Genomic DNA, 15,049 nt, shown 5'->3' on the forward strand with positions numbered 1-15,049 from the left:
CCTCACTTTTCATCTTTCTCGCATCCAACCTCCATCTCCTCCAAGCTATCTCTCTCAGTCAACTCACCATCTCTGCACATCACCCTCACATATCACAGAAGCTCTATCTACCTTGAATTCTAAGAACCGAAAATGGCTCCTAAGCCCACCACTCCAGACCCCAGCGTCATTTTCCTCTATGTGTGCCTCATGAAGTCCGACTTCAAAAGCGTAAGATCCCCTACAACCACCCACAAAGGCGACCCTCTTCCCTACCAAAACAACCCCCCTCCCAACAGAAAGAACCCAACGAATACTAACATTCCTCCCAGATCGACTTCAAAGCCGTCGCCGACGCTACCGAGCTGAATGTCGGTGCTGCGCGTATGCGTTTCTCCCGGCTTAAGAAGCAACTTGATGCTCTCGTCAAGGCTGGCGGGAAGTATGACCTCAAGCGCGGCGAACTTGGCGAAGCCAGCTCCAGCGCAAGCACCACCCCGATGACTACTCCTGTCAAGAAACAGGCCCCCAATACCGACGACAATGATGCCGCCGAGGGCGCTTCCCCCGCCAAGAAGAAGAAGAAGAGCCCGAAGCGCAAGAGGGTCGAAAAAGACGACTCTGACGATGAGCTTGTCGGAGACAATAAGGAAGCTTCTGATGAAGATGAGGAGAAGTGAGGTAATGTGCCTGGTGTGGTGCAAGGAATTATCTTCTTTTTTTACGGAATGGGACCAGTGAGCTGGGATTGGAGTCGGGGGACTGGAGTCAGGATTGGCGTTTGAGGGGTTGAATAGGTTGGGAGATCTCACTAGTTGGGGAATAGGGCTTTGCATTTCTTATTTTTCTTTGCTCTTGGGACTTGCTCTCTAGTTGAGTTTGGTTTTGATATGCCCTGAATTGAAGGTTGAATTCCTAGTCGTGAGGTGTTGATCCACGTAGAAGCCTATGCTAGATCATTCTTAAGTTGATGGAACTCGCCATGCTCGGGACAAGCATGTTTGATAAGTAGAAGGAATCGTTGAGAGGGGATGCCTTCGTATGTCAATTCTCTGGTGTTTCGTTGCTACCGGCTTAAGGATACCAGAAGGCTAATCTCATGTTGGTGATGCTCTTGCTCTCTGGGTCTTGTTTACTGAGATGATCATCCGACGTATTTGCACCGGCATCTCCTATTATAATAGTTTTTATACTGTTAGTAGACTCGTCACCACTTGTCTATATACTTGAGGTACTCTATTTATACTTGAAAGTCTAACAATCTCGCTCTAGACTACTAACTACAATATTCCAATAGCCATTTACCATACCAATCTATATAAGATACTACGTAAAGTCTGATGAGGCGTTACTCAAGGTCCTGTGCCCTGTGTGAAGCTCTCCTTGTGAAAGTCCTTGTATAGCTTAAAATCCTGAATAAGGCTCTAAAAAGGCTGCCATATGTCATTACACTAGATACTTCGAACGGCATCTGGAGAAGTGCCTTCTATATAGAGCATATTGCTTCATTATACGGATTGAGTAGGCGAAAAGTGTGGTTGTGGTTGTAGCCTGGTCGTTGTGGCTGTAGCGCCTCTCTATTCATAAATACATTGAAGTCCAAATGTGCGCATAACATACAATAGTATTTATCCATATAACCAGGCGGGAGAGCGTATGCTCTATGAAATACCGATTCGTATTCTGACAAAGAAAGGAGTGGCTCCTGGCTTGACTTAAAGCCGCCGTGGTATTGTACGAATACAGGCTGCAGGCATCATAGTCCAATCAATGCGGCGCAGCCATGATAATATCTCTGCGACAAGGTCTTTGTGTCGAGAATTGCTTTGTAAAAATTCGAGTCATGTTCAGGCAGAGTCAGCAATCTTTCTGCGGTATTTGGAGCTTCCCCCATATGCTATGGAGCATGTACATGCAAGGCATCGTATGATCGTACGATCTTGTGTACAAGGCTACCTACAAGCTCCCCAAGAGCCCTTTGACTAAATTAGCCGATCGATTTGAGGGCGATGGTGATCAAGCCCACGGCGCTAGCGTCAATCAGGTTCATGATCGGAAGTGACGCCTATAATAGCCCGAGTTAAGCATTATCTTAGTCCCCAAGAGCCACTTATCTTTTGATATGGATATTAAAGATATTCTAGGCCGGATCCCCAGGCATAGATTAAATCACATCCTCATTTATGCTAATCTAAGTCTGGGTGGACCTGCTTGAGATATACGGAAAAGATAGGAAGACCCGAGCGAGAAATAGATGAAGTCTTCGAGGGAATACGTATGCAGGAATAGAGGTTAATAAGATGGTTATTTAGTAGTAATAATATCCAACCGCGGTGAGCTCTGAGGAGTGAGCTGCTTGCCATTGACGCAGGGCATGGTCCAATTGTTCATCTCTGGGATGAGATACTAGTTGGCAATAGTAGCATTTACCTAGCCATGGTCCTACTCTGTCTTGGCTTCCTCTTGATGGTCTCAAGAGAGGGCATAATGAGAGACAGAACGGAGAGACGAGAGACAGGAAGGAAAGGAAAGAAAGCCGCAATTCCCGGTGGTCGGCGATGCTTCCCAGCGTGGAATGGTCGCGACCAGAGCCACCCCCTGTGATTGGCCCCTTCCCCTGGCCAGTTTTTTCGGCTTTTTTGGTCTTCGCTTGCCATCTCCAACAATCCAACCAGTCTCCAGCTTGTCTCCAGCCAGTTCCCCAAATGCTTCCTGGGCCCCATTATTATTATTATCTTTGTAGTATCTCTTTTCTCTAGTTCTCCTAATCAAGATCCGGGCTATCGCCACCTCGGTGTTTCAGCCCCTGAGATAACTCGATCATCTCCATTCCCACAATCTAGCTAGTACTACCTCCACCGATGATTGAATGGTTCGTGGACTTTTGACCTCCCATGTCCCAATCTCGGTGTCGGCGACAGAGAAAGGAGGGGCAGTGTGATGAGGACGCAGAGAGTGGAACAGCTAATTAAAGTCCTGTCACAAAGGATCCAACGTTCTCGTGTCAATCCGAACTGTCACCTTCCTCCGTTAGTCCTGGGCTCCCAATAGCGGCCCAGGGTCGGACATCCAGGATGACCTGCCCCTGTCAATCGATACGGCGAATGGGGCGATTTCAAGGCTGATTATGCTGGCGCTCGGCGCCAACAGGACCAGTGTTCGCTGTCGACGGACGATCAACTGCCTGATATGTCCACTAGCTCGTTCCTCTCCTCCCCGCTAGCTTCATGGGTGCTTGTGTGCTCCATCCGGCGCCACGAGAGTGGTTCTGACTGGTGCGGATTTGACCTTCCAATGGCCCTAAGCCGTCAACTCCTCGCCGGTCTGCTCGTCCCATGAACTCTGTTTGTCCTCGACGACGCCCCACCCGCTGTCGGGTGGCCTATGGGTACCGCAAGCTCGCTAGTAAACAACGTCAGGTCTGGCCTTTTTGCTAATATTGGCATGTTGGCGTTACTAGCTTGACCGGCGACTGCAAGTCTTGCAGATCCAATTTCCATGTCCTTGCTGTCAGTAGTGTAGCACCCATGAATTCCAAAATGAAAGAATTTCATGATTTTTGGCCGTTTTTTTCATGAAACGGGATGGCCAGGAAATTTATGAAATTTAAGCTAATCCTCTTTAAGCGAAATTTTTTTTCAAAAAAAAAAAGATATAAGCGTGAATCGAACCTGTGATAACAAAAAATATTATACTACTAGACTATCTGTCTAAATTAGTAAAAATTTATTCTTTTTTTTAATATATAAGTTGTAATATCGCGCAATTCTTTTCTTTTCTCGTAGAAAAACACTATAAATCTGTAATTTTATATAGTAATTAATCCTAATAAAAAAGATATAAAAAATATTATATCGTGTACAGATACATATATTCTAGTATAAGTATGTATACTACATATACTACCCGCAATTTTTAGTTAATTTTATTGATTAGTCAGACAAGGATCCACTATTATCACGTGATTGAAAGAATTTGAAAGGCTTGAGCCTTGCAATATTTCAATATTGCTGCAACGGGTCAAAAAATCATGAATTTCAGCAACCCTAGCTGTCAGGTGGACTTGGAGCTTTAGGTTTATGCATAGTGGATATGAGGACGTTAGGGTTTGGCTGCACGTTCTACACAGTCACAGTGGACTCGACTTCGATTGTACAGGGAGGGCACTGGCCGCTGGATTCCACAATGGCCACGGAGAAGCCTGTATAAGGCTATAAGCGCGCCAGGCCGCGCCGTTCGACTAGGTTGACATCTATCGCGGAGCCATAGTCTTCGAATTTGACCGGCGCAATGTGCATCTAGCTCGCAAATTTCACTGGTACCCTCCCGTCCGCCGGCTCAGCCCCATCTTGTCTTGATGGATTACGGGGACCTGGACCACTTCTACCCCTGATACAGACAGGAACAATTATCGGATCTGCGAACCGCGCAGCTATCCCGCGTAGACTGTCAATCCTTTGTTCATCTGCCGTGCCTCTTTTCCTCCTCCCAACCCTTCTCCTTGTCAATTCCTCCTTCCCGTTACTCTCCATTCACTCGAGTACGGAAAGTTCCTGCGTTAGGCGACTTCGATATGAGTTAAACGTTATCATGACAGCAGCTCTGGATCACAGTCATTTTCTAGTTTTCGTTTCTTCGCCTTGATCGTCGTTGTCATCTCTTGGAGGGATCACTTCCTGACATTCGAGGGTCTGGTCACACCTATACGACAGTCAGATCTTTGTACAGCCAAGAGCGGTACCAATCGCATTACATTCAGACAAAAGCTGGCCGTATGGTCTAGCTGCAGATATTAATCTGAATATGGTTGCCTTGAGACGATTTTTCCATGCGGAGAAATCTTCGCCGGCAAGCTCCGACGATCAAGATGCCCAGGCAGGCAGCCCAGGAGGCGATGATCATCACGCGTCGCCTAACATAAAGCCCTCTCAGCGCATGGCTGCAGAAAACAACTGCCAGAAACCTGAAGAGCAGGGAGATGTAACGCGCGGACGTATGCAATCGCGACCTCTTTCCGCTCGTTCGCAGGCGCCGCCATCCCGTGCTTCAAATCGTCCCCCGGAAAGAAACCCACGGCATGTCGACTTGCTTGATGCTTTGTTCTCTTCACACCGGTATCACATTCAGAGCGCTAGCACTTTATCGCCAATTACACCTTACAATGAAGACATAGCCGAACGGAACATGGTCCCTTTCTTGAGAGGATTAGCACTCAAGCAGAAAGCCTACTCACGTCCTGTCTCGGCCCTTTACCAGGAAGAGGTGGCAGACCGCAATATTTCTAATAGCAGAAATAACACTCGCTCCCTCTCCCGCAGTGCTAGCGCGCGATCCCGAGCTACGCCTCCTCGTACCCGGCAGCTGGGTTCTCAAAGGTACGAAGAGGATCGTCCTCTTTCAAGGGCCAAAGGCACAATTATGCCAAGGTCGTATTCTCCAGAAAGTCTGGCCTCTGTGCCTCGATCTCGGACTGATGAGCGTGCTGGCTCTTCGAGAGAAGCAGCCTCTCAGAGGAGCAATTTGCGGTCTCAGAGATCAGCTCCAGACTTGCTATCTGAACGGCTCAGTGCGCCTCAGGAAGAGGCCAGCTCAGGCTCGAATGGATATTTGGGTGTCCCCCCAGCTTATAAACAAGGCAATAACTGGAGTAATACGCCCTTGCCTGACAGTCCCACGCTACCATTATCGATGAGACATGATAGCAGCATGAATGAGGACCAGTCTGTTAGGAATGCACCAAGCACTCGAAGTGCTAAAAAGAACGTTCGTGACCTTTCCATCAATACGAAACTCGCGGCTCGAAAAAGTCCAACCACAAAATTAGCACATCGCGCCATACAGCCGCCTACCCCAAGTGCTACTGACGCGAAGCAAGCTCCTAGCATTGCAGAGGTTATGAATAGCCCTCTTCCTGTAGCAACTCCGACATCCGTCTCCCCATTGCCTCCCTTTAACGAAAAGGTTACGGAAATCATGGATATGTTCAAAGAGGCCTTCGCTTCGACACAAGTCGTGACACCCCATCCTACCTTTGAAACTCTTCAGGATGCTATCGTTAGGGAAATCAATTCTCACGAAGCCTTTCAGCGTTTGTCTTTTCCTACTGAGCCGTCGCTCACACCTTCGCCCTCTCAAGAATCCTTCGACAGAGCCCTTCATGTGCCATTGTGTCCGAGTTTAGGGCTGGAACGGAGTCTCTCCGCAAAGGAAGGTCAATTCTCAAAATTCATCGGCAAGAGCTCCTTCAAAAAGCACAAGAGAAGTCCAGACCAACGCGAGAGCATATCCACGAGCGTGCCTTTAACGGCTTTCCGAGCATCCGGTACTACAAGTCGACGGAGGCACACCGATGCACCACTTCCATCCATAGGCTTTCTCGGTACTGGAGAGACGAAGCAGCAACATATCGAGAAACCCGGGGAGCAAATGACCTATATGGACCTCCTTCTTAAATCCGAAAATTCTGACAATATTTCGATTAAGCAGCAGCCTTATGACAACCCCAACCATTCTGTGTCTACAAAGACCAACTCGTCACACGGTGAATTGGAAGATATTGGTAGGGCACCGTCTGTCCTGCACATGTGCGCACAGGCCTCCCAATCAAGAGACCAAACAAGCCACAGCCAGATGAGCTATTCAGAAGACGACAGCGACGACGAGATTATTCAATTACCCAGTGTTGGCGAAATGCCACAAGTCTATCTTCAGACCGTCGATCAGAACAACGTGACGTTCATGACCAGGAAAAAGATGACGCCCAGAAATACATACACGCTCTGGCCCCGGAAGCCAACTGCCAACGCCAATACCGGAAGCACCATCCCCAGTGACCGTGTTCCTTCTCGGACATCGTCAAGAAATGGAAAGCAGTTTTAGGAGACTGCACCGATTGGTGCAATCATGTTGGCTCTCCTTCATGATCTGTTCTTTCTCAACCCAACTTGCAAATGACTCCGAAACTATCCCCACGTCTACTACCTCTGTCACTACTCATACTCGATAATCCGCTCTCTTCATCCCATCATCTGCATACGACGTCTTAATGCAACAGACAGCACGTTAAAACTCATATCGATCCCTGCAAATTCTATGTGACATTCTTTTTGCCGACACAACTAACAGCCCAGACGCTCTTTCATCTACACTATATCTCGTCTTACATTCCTTTTATCTTATATACGGCTCATTCAGCTTCTCAAATTTTCCGTTCATCCATTCATTGCATGTGCATGCCTCACTTCCAACATCCTAGCAGTGTACTGTATCTTCTTCTTACCCTCTCTGTCTTTCTTTATCCTCTCTCTCTCTCTGTGTGACTCCCACCAACGGAACCACTAAGTACTGGGTTCTACCCCCACATATTAAATATAATCTAATATAATAAGGATCAAAAGTTCATAATATGATCTTTCAATTCAACCCGCTAGCTACTGAAACGACCCATATCTGACTCCCCGATGGTAAACCGATAAAAGGTATCTCAAGGAATATCTGCCCTTACAACTCGCATCATCCCATGCATGCATGCATCTAAACTCCTTAATTTATCTGTCTTGTAATTTTCTTTTTCTTTTACGTTCGTAGATATTTTTCCTTGTGTCGAACTCAACGCAAACTGTATTGGCAGGAATGGAAAGTCATAACAGTCATAGGAAGGAACTGGATGAGATGAGAATGTAACATCCGAATCCAACATGATAGAGCGCGATTAGTACGAGCCTGGTAGATGATGTTAGCTGGTGCTGGTTGAAATGGGAGGGGTTGAGTATAACTTACGTCCGAACATACACCACTTCTCAGCGAAGCGGGTACACTTGGGGTTGGTACACTTGGTCTCGCCGGGGACGATACCCTCGGGCTGATCGAAGGGAATGCAGAGAGACTTAGCACCCATACTAGGAGCACGGGCATCCTGGGGCACGCCGGAGTCTTCCTCGTGCTTGCGGGCACTCATCTCCTTGATCTGGTCCTCACACTCCTCAGTCAAGCAGAAGGGGATCAGGCAGACGTTCTTGTCGTTGAGAGCAGGGGTGAAGTCGTCCCAGTTGGTGATGATCTTACGGTGGGAGCTGTACTCGGCGTTGGCACGGTCGTACAGATCCTTCTGGATGGTCTCCAGGAGAGCGGGGACGGCGGTCGAGAGCTCGGAGATCTGGATAGGGGCCTTGGCGTCCTTGCCGGGGATGTCACGACGAGCAGCGGTGACGAAGCCACCGGCAAGCTCGCCAGGACCGAACTCGAGACGCAAGGGCACACCGCGAAGTTCCCACTCGTTGAACTTCCAGCCGGGGGAGTATCCCTCTCTCAGATCGCTCTCGGCGCGGACACCAGCGTCGCGGAGGACGGAAACGAGGCGGTCGACCTCGGCGTAGAGGTTCTTGCGCTCCTCGTCGGTGGTCTTGGCGGTGATACCGACAGGGACGATGATGGTCTGAGTGTCCGCGACACGGGGGGGAAGGACCAGACCGCGGTTGTCACTGTGGATCATGACCATGACACCCAGGGTACGGGTGGAGAGACCCCAAGAGTTCTGCCACACGTGAAGGATATCACCCTTGACGGCGGGGTCCTCAACAGTGATGCCGAACATCTTACTGAAGTTCTGGCCCAGACCGTGGGAGGTACCACCCTGGATACCACGGCCAGTGGCGGGGATGTAACCCTCAACGGTGGTGGTGTAGAGACCACCGGCAAACTTCTCCTTCTCGGTCTTCTGACCCTTGACGACGGGGACAGCCAGAAGCTCCTCGTAGATACGAGCATAAAGATCAAGGATCTGCAGGACCTCCTCGTGGGCAGCATCCTTGGTCAGGTGCGCCGTGTGGCCCTCCTGCCAGAGGAACTCTCTAGTTCTGAGGAAAGGCTGGGGGTGCTTGAACTCCCAACGGACGACAGAGTTCCACTGGTTGAGCTTGAGGGGCAGGTCACGGTGACTTCTGATCCACTTGGCGTAGTAGGGGTACATGACGGTCTCCGACGTGGGACGAATGGCGATCTTCTTCTCCAGAGGGGTGGAACCACTGTAGCAGAGAGGGCATATCAGTAACCTGTCTATCTGGGGATGGGGGTAGAGATAAGGATTCATACGCGTGCGTCACCCAGGCGACCTCAGCGGCAAAGCCCTCAATGTGGTCCTTCTCTCTCTGCAAGACATCCTCGGACACGAAGAGGGGGAAAGAGCAGTTCTTGACGCCCATCTTCTTAATGTAGATGTTGAACCACTGTTGGATCTCCTCCCAGATGAAGTACGAAGCGGGCTGGCGCACATCAGTATAGACCGTCGACTTGGGCGGACATGGCAACCCACCTTGAGAATGAAGCATCCGGAGACATCGTAGTAGTCAAGCATATCACCCTTGGTGAGAACCTGCTGGTACCAACCGGGGAAATCCTCCTCCTTGGCGACATCGATACCGATCAGAGCAGCACCCTCAATCTTCTTCTTGGGAGCCTTGGCAGCGGGCTTCTTGGCCTCCTGCTTGCCAATTCCCTTGTTGGCAGCCTTCTCAGCCTTGTCAGCAGCCTGCTTGGCCAGCTTTGCGGCCTTCTTGGCGGCATTCTTGGAGACCTCTCCCTGAGGGGCGTCGGCATCGGCGGGGTTCTGGGTGCGATCAGGGAGGGTTTGAGGGGCGGCGGCCTCGACGGGGACCGCGGCGTCAGCAGGGTTCTGGCTTGCCATCTTGGGGAGGAAGCGAGGAAGGGTCGGATTGGAAAGGAGATGCGGAGATAAGAGAAAGGAGCGAGGGGGAGGAGAGGCGCAAAGGGAAGAGGGGTTGAGTCAAAGTGGGATGCATCTGGAAATCTTCACCGCCCCGGCCGGCAGAACTTTTAGTGCAAACATTCGAGGCGAACGTCCAGCGGCTTCAGGCATTCTGGCTGTCGGAGCTCGTCTTTCCCCCTTGCACCTCTTTTTCCGTCTGTTTCACGACCATGGCAGGCATCTTCGAGCAACCGCGGAATGCGGACACCCTCTGTGAGCCTCCTCTATCCCCTGCATCCCCCCTCCCCTGACAGCTATCACTGACCAATCTCGCACAGTCTTGGGGGGGCAGAAAATCACCGGCGCTGATGTGCGGGAGCAGAACGGTATGACCTGACGATTTCCCTCGCTCGAGGCCCAGGGTGCTGACGACGCTGCAGTCCTTGCTACGCAGGCGATCGCCAATGTGGTCAAGAGCTCTTTCGGCCCGTCCGGTCTGGACAAGATGATGGTGGATGATATTGGTGTACGCATCACGCTTCGACCCCGCGTCGGTACAGAGCAGCTTCCTGACGGTCGTATAGGATGTCACGGTTACCAACGACGGTGCAACCATTCTGAGCCTTCTCGATATCGAGCACCCCGCTGGAAAGATCCTCGTGGATCTGGCCCAACAACAGGATAAGGAGGTTCGTCCCGCTACCTGGCTCTATCCCCTATCTTTCGTCCTATAATCACGACGCTGATACCTTTCTAGGTTGGCGATGGTACCACCTCCGTTGTTCTTATTGCTGCCGAACTCCTCCGCCGTGCCAACGAGTTGATGAAGAACCGCATACACCCCACCACCATCATTAACGGTTACAGACTAGCTTTGAGGGAAGCCGTCAAGTACATGAACGAGAACATCACCACAAAGGTCGAGACACTTGGAAAGGACAGCTTGATCAACATCGCGAAGACCTCCATGTCCAGCAAGATTATTGGCTCCGATGCCGATTTCTACGCTAACATGGTCGTTGATGGCATGCTGCTGGTCAAGACCACCAACCAGAAGAACGAGGTTAAATACCCGGTCAAGGCCGTGAACCTGTTGAAGGCCCACGGAAAGAGTGGTCGGGAGTCGGTCCTCGTCAACGGCTATGCCCTCAACTGCACCGTGGCTTCTCAGGCCATGAAGACCCGGATAACCGATGCGAAGATTGCTTGTTTGGACATGAACCTGCAGAAGGAGAGAATGAAGCTTGGTGTTCAGATCACAGTCGACGACCCCGACCAGCTGGAGAAGATCCGTGAGAGGGAATCTGGCATTGTCCTCGAGCGGGTGGAGATGATCCTCAAGTCCGGTGCTAATGTTATCCTCACTACCAAGGGTATCGATGACATGGTCCTCAAGACTTTCGTTGAGAAGGGAGCTATGGCCGTCCGGCGCTGCAAGAAGGAGGACCTGAGACGCATTGCTAAGGCTACTGGTGCCACCTTGGTCAGCTCACTCTCCGACCTCAACGGTGATGAGAAGTTCGAGACTTCGTACCTGGGACACGCCGAGGAAGTCGTGCAGGAGCGGATATCCGACGATGAGTGCATCCTTGTCAAGGGCACCAAGGTCCACACCTCTGCCTCCATCATCCTCCGTGGCCCCAACGACTTCAGCTTGGATGAGATGGAGCGTTCCGTACACGACTCTCTGTGCGCCGTCAAGCGTACTCTGGAGAGTGGCAGCATCGTGCCTGGTGGTGGTGCCGTCGAGACGGCTCTTCACATCTACCTCGAAGAGTTCGCAGTCACAGTGGTACGCAATAACCCTGTCCTATCAAATAAACTCCTGTCCAACTAACCCCTCTCTCCAGGGCTCTCGCGAGCAACTCGCCATCGGCGAATTCGCCCAGTCTCTCCTGACCGTCCCCAAGACCTTGGCCGTGAACGCCGCCAAGGACTCCTCCGAGCTCGTTGCCCAGCTCCGTGTCCGGCACGCTCTCTCCCAGCGCGTCCAGGAAGGTGACGCCAACGAGGAAGAGAAGGCTATCGCCAAGAAGAAGACGTACCGCAACTACGGTCTCGACCTGACGAAGGGCCGTGTCCATGACGCCCTGAAGGCCGGTGTTTTGGAACCCAGCATGGGCAAGATCAAGCAGCTCAAGAGTGCCGTCGAAGCCTGCATTGCCATTATGCGTATTGATACCATGATCAAGTTGGACCCCGAGGTGCAGCAGGATGACGGACACGGTCACTAAGTCAGTCGCCTTCTTTCTCCTTCTTGTCTGATGCTTGGTAATGCTACGTACCTATTCTGGTTTCCGCTCGGAGTTCTAGACTATGGGTGAAGGCGAGAAAAAGTATAATAAGATGTCATGAGTACAAATCTACCCTAGTATTGATGTACCTGGTTCTTAATATGTACCTGGGTCCTAATCGGTCTTAATTGCTGTTAAATGTAGTGCTTGCTCGACATGAGCATTTATCTATTTACTTCAATTCCTTGGGAGTTTTGCCTGTGTCTAGATGTCAGTAATACAAGTATATACTAAGCAATGCTGACCGGCCATCGACATTTTAGAAGCCATACCATGCAGTCCGGTATTATACTGATAGTTACTGAGTATTAAGCTAAAGTACTAATAAAGAGTCAAGGACGATAGTAAGTGGTATGTTAATCCCCATTATGAGGCAACTGAAGGATCCTCGTTGCCATGCAGTAATATATCCGACGCTATGAAATACCGTAGTAGTACCTTCTGCGGAGCAGAAATCCAAACACCCGCTAAATAGAACATTATGCTTCAACGCCATGCAATGCATGCAAGAATGGGGAAACAGTGAACAAAGGAAACAATTAGGTAGTCCTGCAAAGGTCATTCGTCTTCGTCATCATAGGAGTCTTTGGTCTCCGCCCAGCCACAACGCCATCTCTTGCCTTCTGCCTCTCCACTGGTTCGAAAGTCTCTAGCTTCGGATCCTTCACGCCAGCATCGAGCACTGTAGTCATCACTGACTGTGATAAGTTCGCCGTCGACGGTCCATGACACGGCGGAAACTTCTTTTACGTGGCCTCCGACTAGAGGTGTTCCAGACTGGTAGATGGGAACGGTGTCTTCCACCCGTCCTGAGATGGCGCGACGGAGGCTGGAGCGAGTGGAAGAAGACGGCATCGGAGGAAGGAAGTCATCCTCAGTAGTGGTTTTCTGGTCCTTCGAGAGGAACCTTTCGTCAGTTGGGAATAGAACAGCACAATTGTCAGCACTTCCGGCAGCTAGCATCTCTGGTTTGTCGCCAGCGGCTTTGCGCACCCCGACTTTAACATAGAAGGTTGCAACCTGGAGACGTGGGTGGCGGAAGCCATATAGAGGTCCAAGCCCTTCTTTGTCAGATCCGCCTGAGCGGCGTGGCCGATTGTTGTTCAGGGAAAGCTCAGGTGCACTTCCCAGAACTAAATGTGAAGTTGAGTACGTGTATACAGTGCCATCTCGACACAGAGTGTAGAGTCTTGCACCGTCTCCACCTAGAGCCATTGACGTAACAGCAAACCCCCGGTACTTGACGTGGCTGTCCGGCTGTCGAGTAGTAGCCAGAGGGAGGACTGGACGACCACGACGATTGTTATGCGCTGTACGTAGATCCCATAGCCTCACACAAGCATTGGTACTGGAAGCCGTAACAAAGAGGTTCTCGCGGCCCGGTGGAAGGAAGGATAGAGAGGTCACAGTGATGTCCGAGCGGCGGGCCTGAGGTTCCAGCATGGAGGTTTGAGACGTCCAGGCATGGGCACCGTGAATTGTACTCAAGACCTGTGGAAAGGCCGTTTTTGAGGTGATGGCGCCAGCAGTAGATTCTGCATCAGATTCAAGCGAGCACCGTGCCTGCAAACTGGGCCTGTCAAACCCTTTGCATCGAAGATCCCATATATTGACGTTACCATCACGACTGCATGTGGCAAGAACTTTGTTATTGGCCGCTGGTTGAAATTGAACCCGCTTAACGGAGGAGACATGGTTGGATAAGCAATACACCGGGGTTTGAGTGGCCATGTCGATAACCAGCGCTGTTTGGTCTCCAGAGGCGGTTGCAAGTAGCATATCATCGGACGAAAACTCCAAGTCCATTATCGAGTTCGTGTGGGGACGGAAGGTGAGATATGCCCGGGAAAAGCCGCTCTTGTCGTCTTTGGCAGAATCCAATAATCGAATGCCCCCCTCCTCATCACCTACTGCAGCAAGACTGTTGGCTATAGAGCCAATTAGTAAGTACAAATGGACAATTGGAGATCCTGGTATCAACCCACTATTACATGCTGCCGTGCAGAAGGGAAGAACGTAGCGGTCACCAGGATTGTTGGCGCAATTGTGGCTATCACTTGGTCGAGAATAGAAGTTCGAGGTCAAATCCTGCCAGCCTTCACGACGATGAGAATATGTTTACCAGTCTATAGGGATGATGTGCAACTTACTAGCTCCTGAATTCGATCGTATCGTCACTCGATTCGCTCGAGTCCCTGTAACACTTCGCATATACAGCGCTCCAGATGTTTGCAATGCTTGCGAGCGACGAACTGGAAGAACTTGTCGAGAAGGTTTTATGATAGGACTCGATTTTATATCATCCTCATGTGTTTCAATGTTAAGTTGGATATCCCGAACTGGCCTTTTCACCTCTGCATCATCCTGGACAATATTTCGAACGTGCACCTTTTTAAGGGGTGATGACTGCAACGGAGAACCGATCGAAGAGAATGAGAATTTCCTTTTCCGGCTTGGGGTTCGCAGAGGTTCGTGTGCCTCCGGTCTATGTTCAACGGCCTTGGATGTCCTTGTAAAGGCGGGCCCCAGGCGATTAACCGCCGGTGAGCTGAGGGCTTTCAAAGCCTGACGATTGGTTCTGACAGAACTGGCACTGTTCCCACCATCCAGCATAGAGCGAGGCGTAAAGAACCTTCGAAACGATCGTGGAGTAACTGGAGGAGGCTTCTTGGGTTTGCGCCGGAAGCCCACATCGGAGGCTATTGAGGGTGGAGAGGAAGGCAGCTCCTGCGAGGACGGAGGGAAAACGGGTTCAGACCGGGGAACGTCGGGGAGATCAAGCCTGCCATTCATTGTGCTCCATAGATTGGTCAAGACACACCGACATTCTACAGGAACGAGTGGATGGGGGAGGGGAAGGAGGGGAGGAGGGGGGTGTCCTGGGAAAAAAAGAGGAGGCCGAGAATGGAGGCATGGCGAGTGGAGCTGGGGGCCGTGGATGATGTCCTCCTCCACGGCGCGGAAAAGAAAAGTCTCGTGTCGACGTGCCTTTTCGTGTCGCGACTCCCCCATTCCGGCAGGCGGTGAGCAGCCCCATTAAAGTGCTCCGGGAGGGGCCTTCCTCGCCAGGAAC

The 15,049-nt window shown here is 50.8% G+C and overlaps 5 protein-coding genes across 5 annotated transcripts; 3 read left to right on the forward strand and 2 right to left on the reverse strand.

Moving 5' to 3' along the window:
• Positions 1-132: 132 nt before the first annotated feature.
• Positions 133-659, forward strand: BO94DRAFT_589806 (uncharacterized protein; the record flags this gene model as incomplete). The annotated part of the gene is made up of 2 exons (XM_025615969.1): positions 133-210; positions 312-659. The coding sequence occupies 2 exons, from the start codon at positions 133-135 to the stop codon at positions 657-659; spliced, it is 426 nt and encodes a 141-aa protein (XP_025463180.1).
• A 4,123-nt stretch (positions 660-4,782) lies between these two features.
• On the forward strand, positions 4,783-6,858 carry BO94DRAFT_525818 (uncharacterized protein; the record flags this gene model as incomplete). Its single annotated transcript, XM_025610325.1, has 1 exon — positions 4,783-6,858. One exon carries the CDS (start codon positions 4,783-4,785, stop codon positions 6,856-6,858), a length of 2,076 nt encoding a protein of 691 aa, XP_025463181.1.
• A 442-nt stretch (positions 6,859-7,300) lies between these two features.
• Positions 7,301-9,755, reverse strand: BO94DRAFT_525820 (proline--tRNA ligase). The gene is made up of 4 exons (XM_025610326.1): positions 9,290-9,755; positions 9,070-9,239; positions 7,759-9,002; positions 7,301-7,701 (listed from the first exon to the last, which is right to left on the reverse strand). The coding sequence occupies exons 1-4, from the start codon at positions 9,659-9,661 to the stop codon at positions 7,691-7,693; spliced, it is 1,797 nt and encodes a 598-aa protein (XP_025463182.1). The 5' UTR covers positions 9,662-9,755; the 3' UTR covers positions 7,301-7,690.
• Positions 9,756-9,859: 104 nt separating this feature from the next.
• Positions 9,860-12,132, forward strand: BO94DRAFT_501421 (chaperonin-containing T-complex alpha subunit TCP1). The gene is made up of 6 exons (XM_025609432.1): positions 9,860-9,955; positions 10,021-10,068; positions 10,123-10,208; positions 10,267-10,371; positions 10,440-11,474; positions 11,533-12,132. The coding sequence occupies exons 1-6, from the start codon at positions 9,913-9,915 to the stop codon at positions 11,914-11,916; spliced, it is 1,701 nt and encodes a 566-aa protein (XP_025463183.1). The 5' UTR covers positions 9,860-9,912; the 3' UTR covers positions 11,917-12,132.
• Positions 12,133-12,324: 192 nt separating this feature from the next.
• On the reverse strand, positions 12,325-14,904 carry BO94DRAFT_525826 (WD40 repeat domain-containing protein). The gene is made up of 3 exons (XM_025610327.1): positions 14,127-14,904; positions 13,962-14,072; positions 12,325-13,904 (listed from the first exon to the last, which is right to left on the reverse strand). The coding sequence occupies exons 1-3, from the start codon at positions 14,767-14,769 to the stop codon at positions 12,535-12,537; spliced, it is 2,124 nt and encodes a 707-aa protein (XP_025463184.1). The 5' UTR covers positions 14,770-14,904; the 3' UTR covers positions 12,325-12,534.
• Between the last annotated feature and the right edge of the window lie 145 nt (positions 14,905-15,049).

Source organism: Aspergillus sclerotioniger (genome assembly GCF_003184525.1).
Source record: "Aspergillus sclerotioniger CBS 115572 chromosome Unknown BO94scaffold_34, whole genome shotgun sequence".
NCBI classification, from domain to species: Eukaryota; Fungi; Ascomycota; class Eurotiomycetes; order Eurotiales; family Aspergillaceae; genus Aspergillus; species Aspergillus sclerotioniger.

Coding starts and splice junctions, on each gene's coding strand:
- BO94DRAFT_525826 (XM_025610327.1), bottom strand. CDS start 14,769: ATGAATGGCAGGCTTGATCTCCCCGACGTTCCCCGGTCTGAACCCGTT. Junction 14,073..14,126: donor ACGATCGAATTCAGGAGCTA/GTAAGTTGCACA, acceptor ATCGTCGTGAAG/GCTGGCAGGATTTGACCTCG. Junction 13,905..13,961: donor CTGCACGGCAGCATGTAATA/GTGGGTTGATAC, acceptor TTGGCTCTATAG/CCAACAGTCTTGCTGCAGTA.
- BO94DRAFT_501421 (XM_025609432.1), top strand. CDS start 9,913: ATGGCAGGCATCTTCGAGCAACCGCGGAATGCGGACACCCTCT. Junction 10,372..10,439: donor CCCAACAACAGGATAAGGAG/GTTCGTCCCGCT, acceptor ATACCTTTCTAG/GTTGGCGATGGTACCACCTC. Junction 11,475..11,532: donor AAGAGTTCGCAGTCACAGTG/GTACGCAATAAC, acceptor CCCTCTCTCCAG/GGCTCTCGCGAGCAACTCGC.
- BO94DRAFT_525820 (XM_025610326.1), bottom strand. CDS start 9,661: ATGGCAAGCCAGAACCCTGCTGACGCCGCGGTCCCCGTCGAGGCCGCC. Junction 9,240..9,289: donor CCGGATGCTTCATTCTCAAG/GTGGGTTGCCAT, acceptor GATGTGCGCCAG/CCCGCTTCGTACTTCATCTG. Junction 9,003..9,069: donor GTCGCCTGGGTGACGCACGC/GTATGAATCCTT, acceptor TCTCTGCTACAG/TGGTTCCACCCCTCTGGAGA.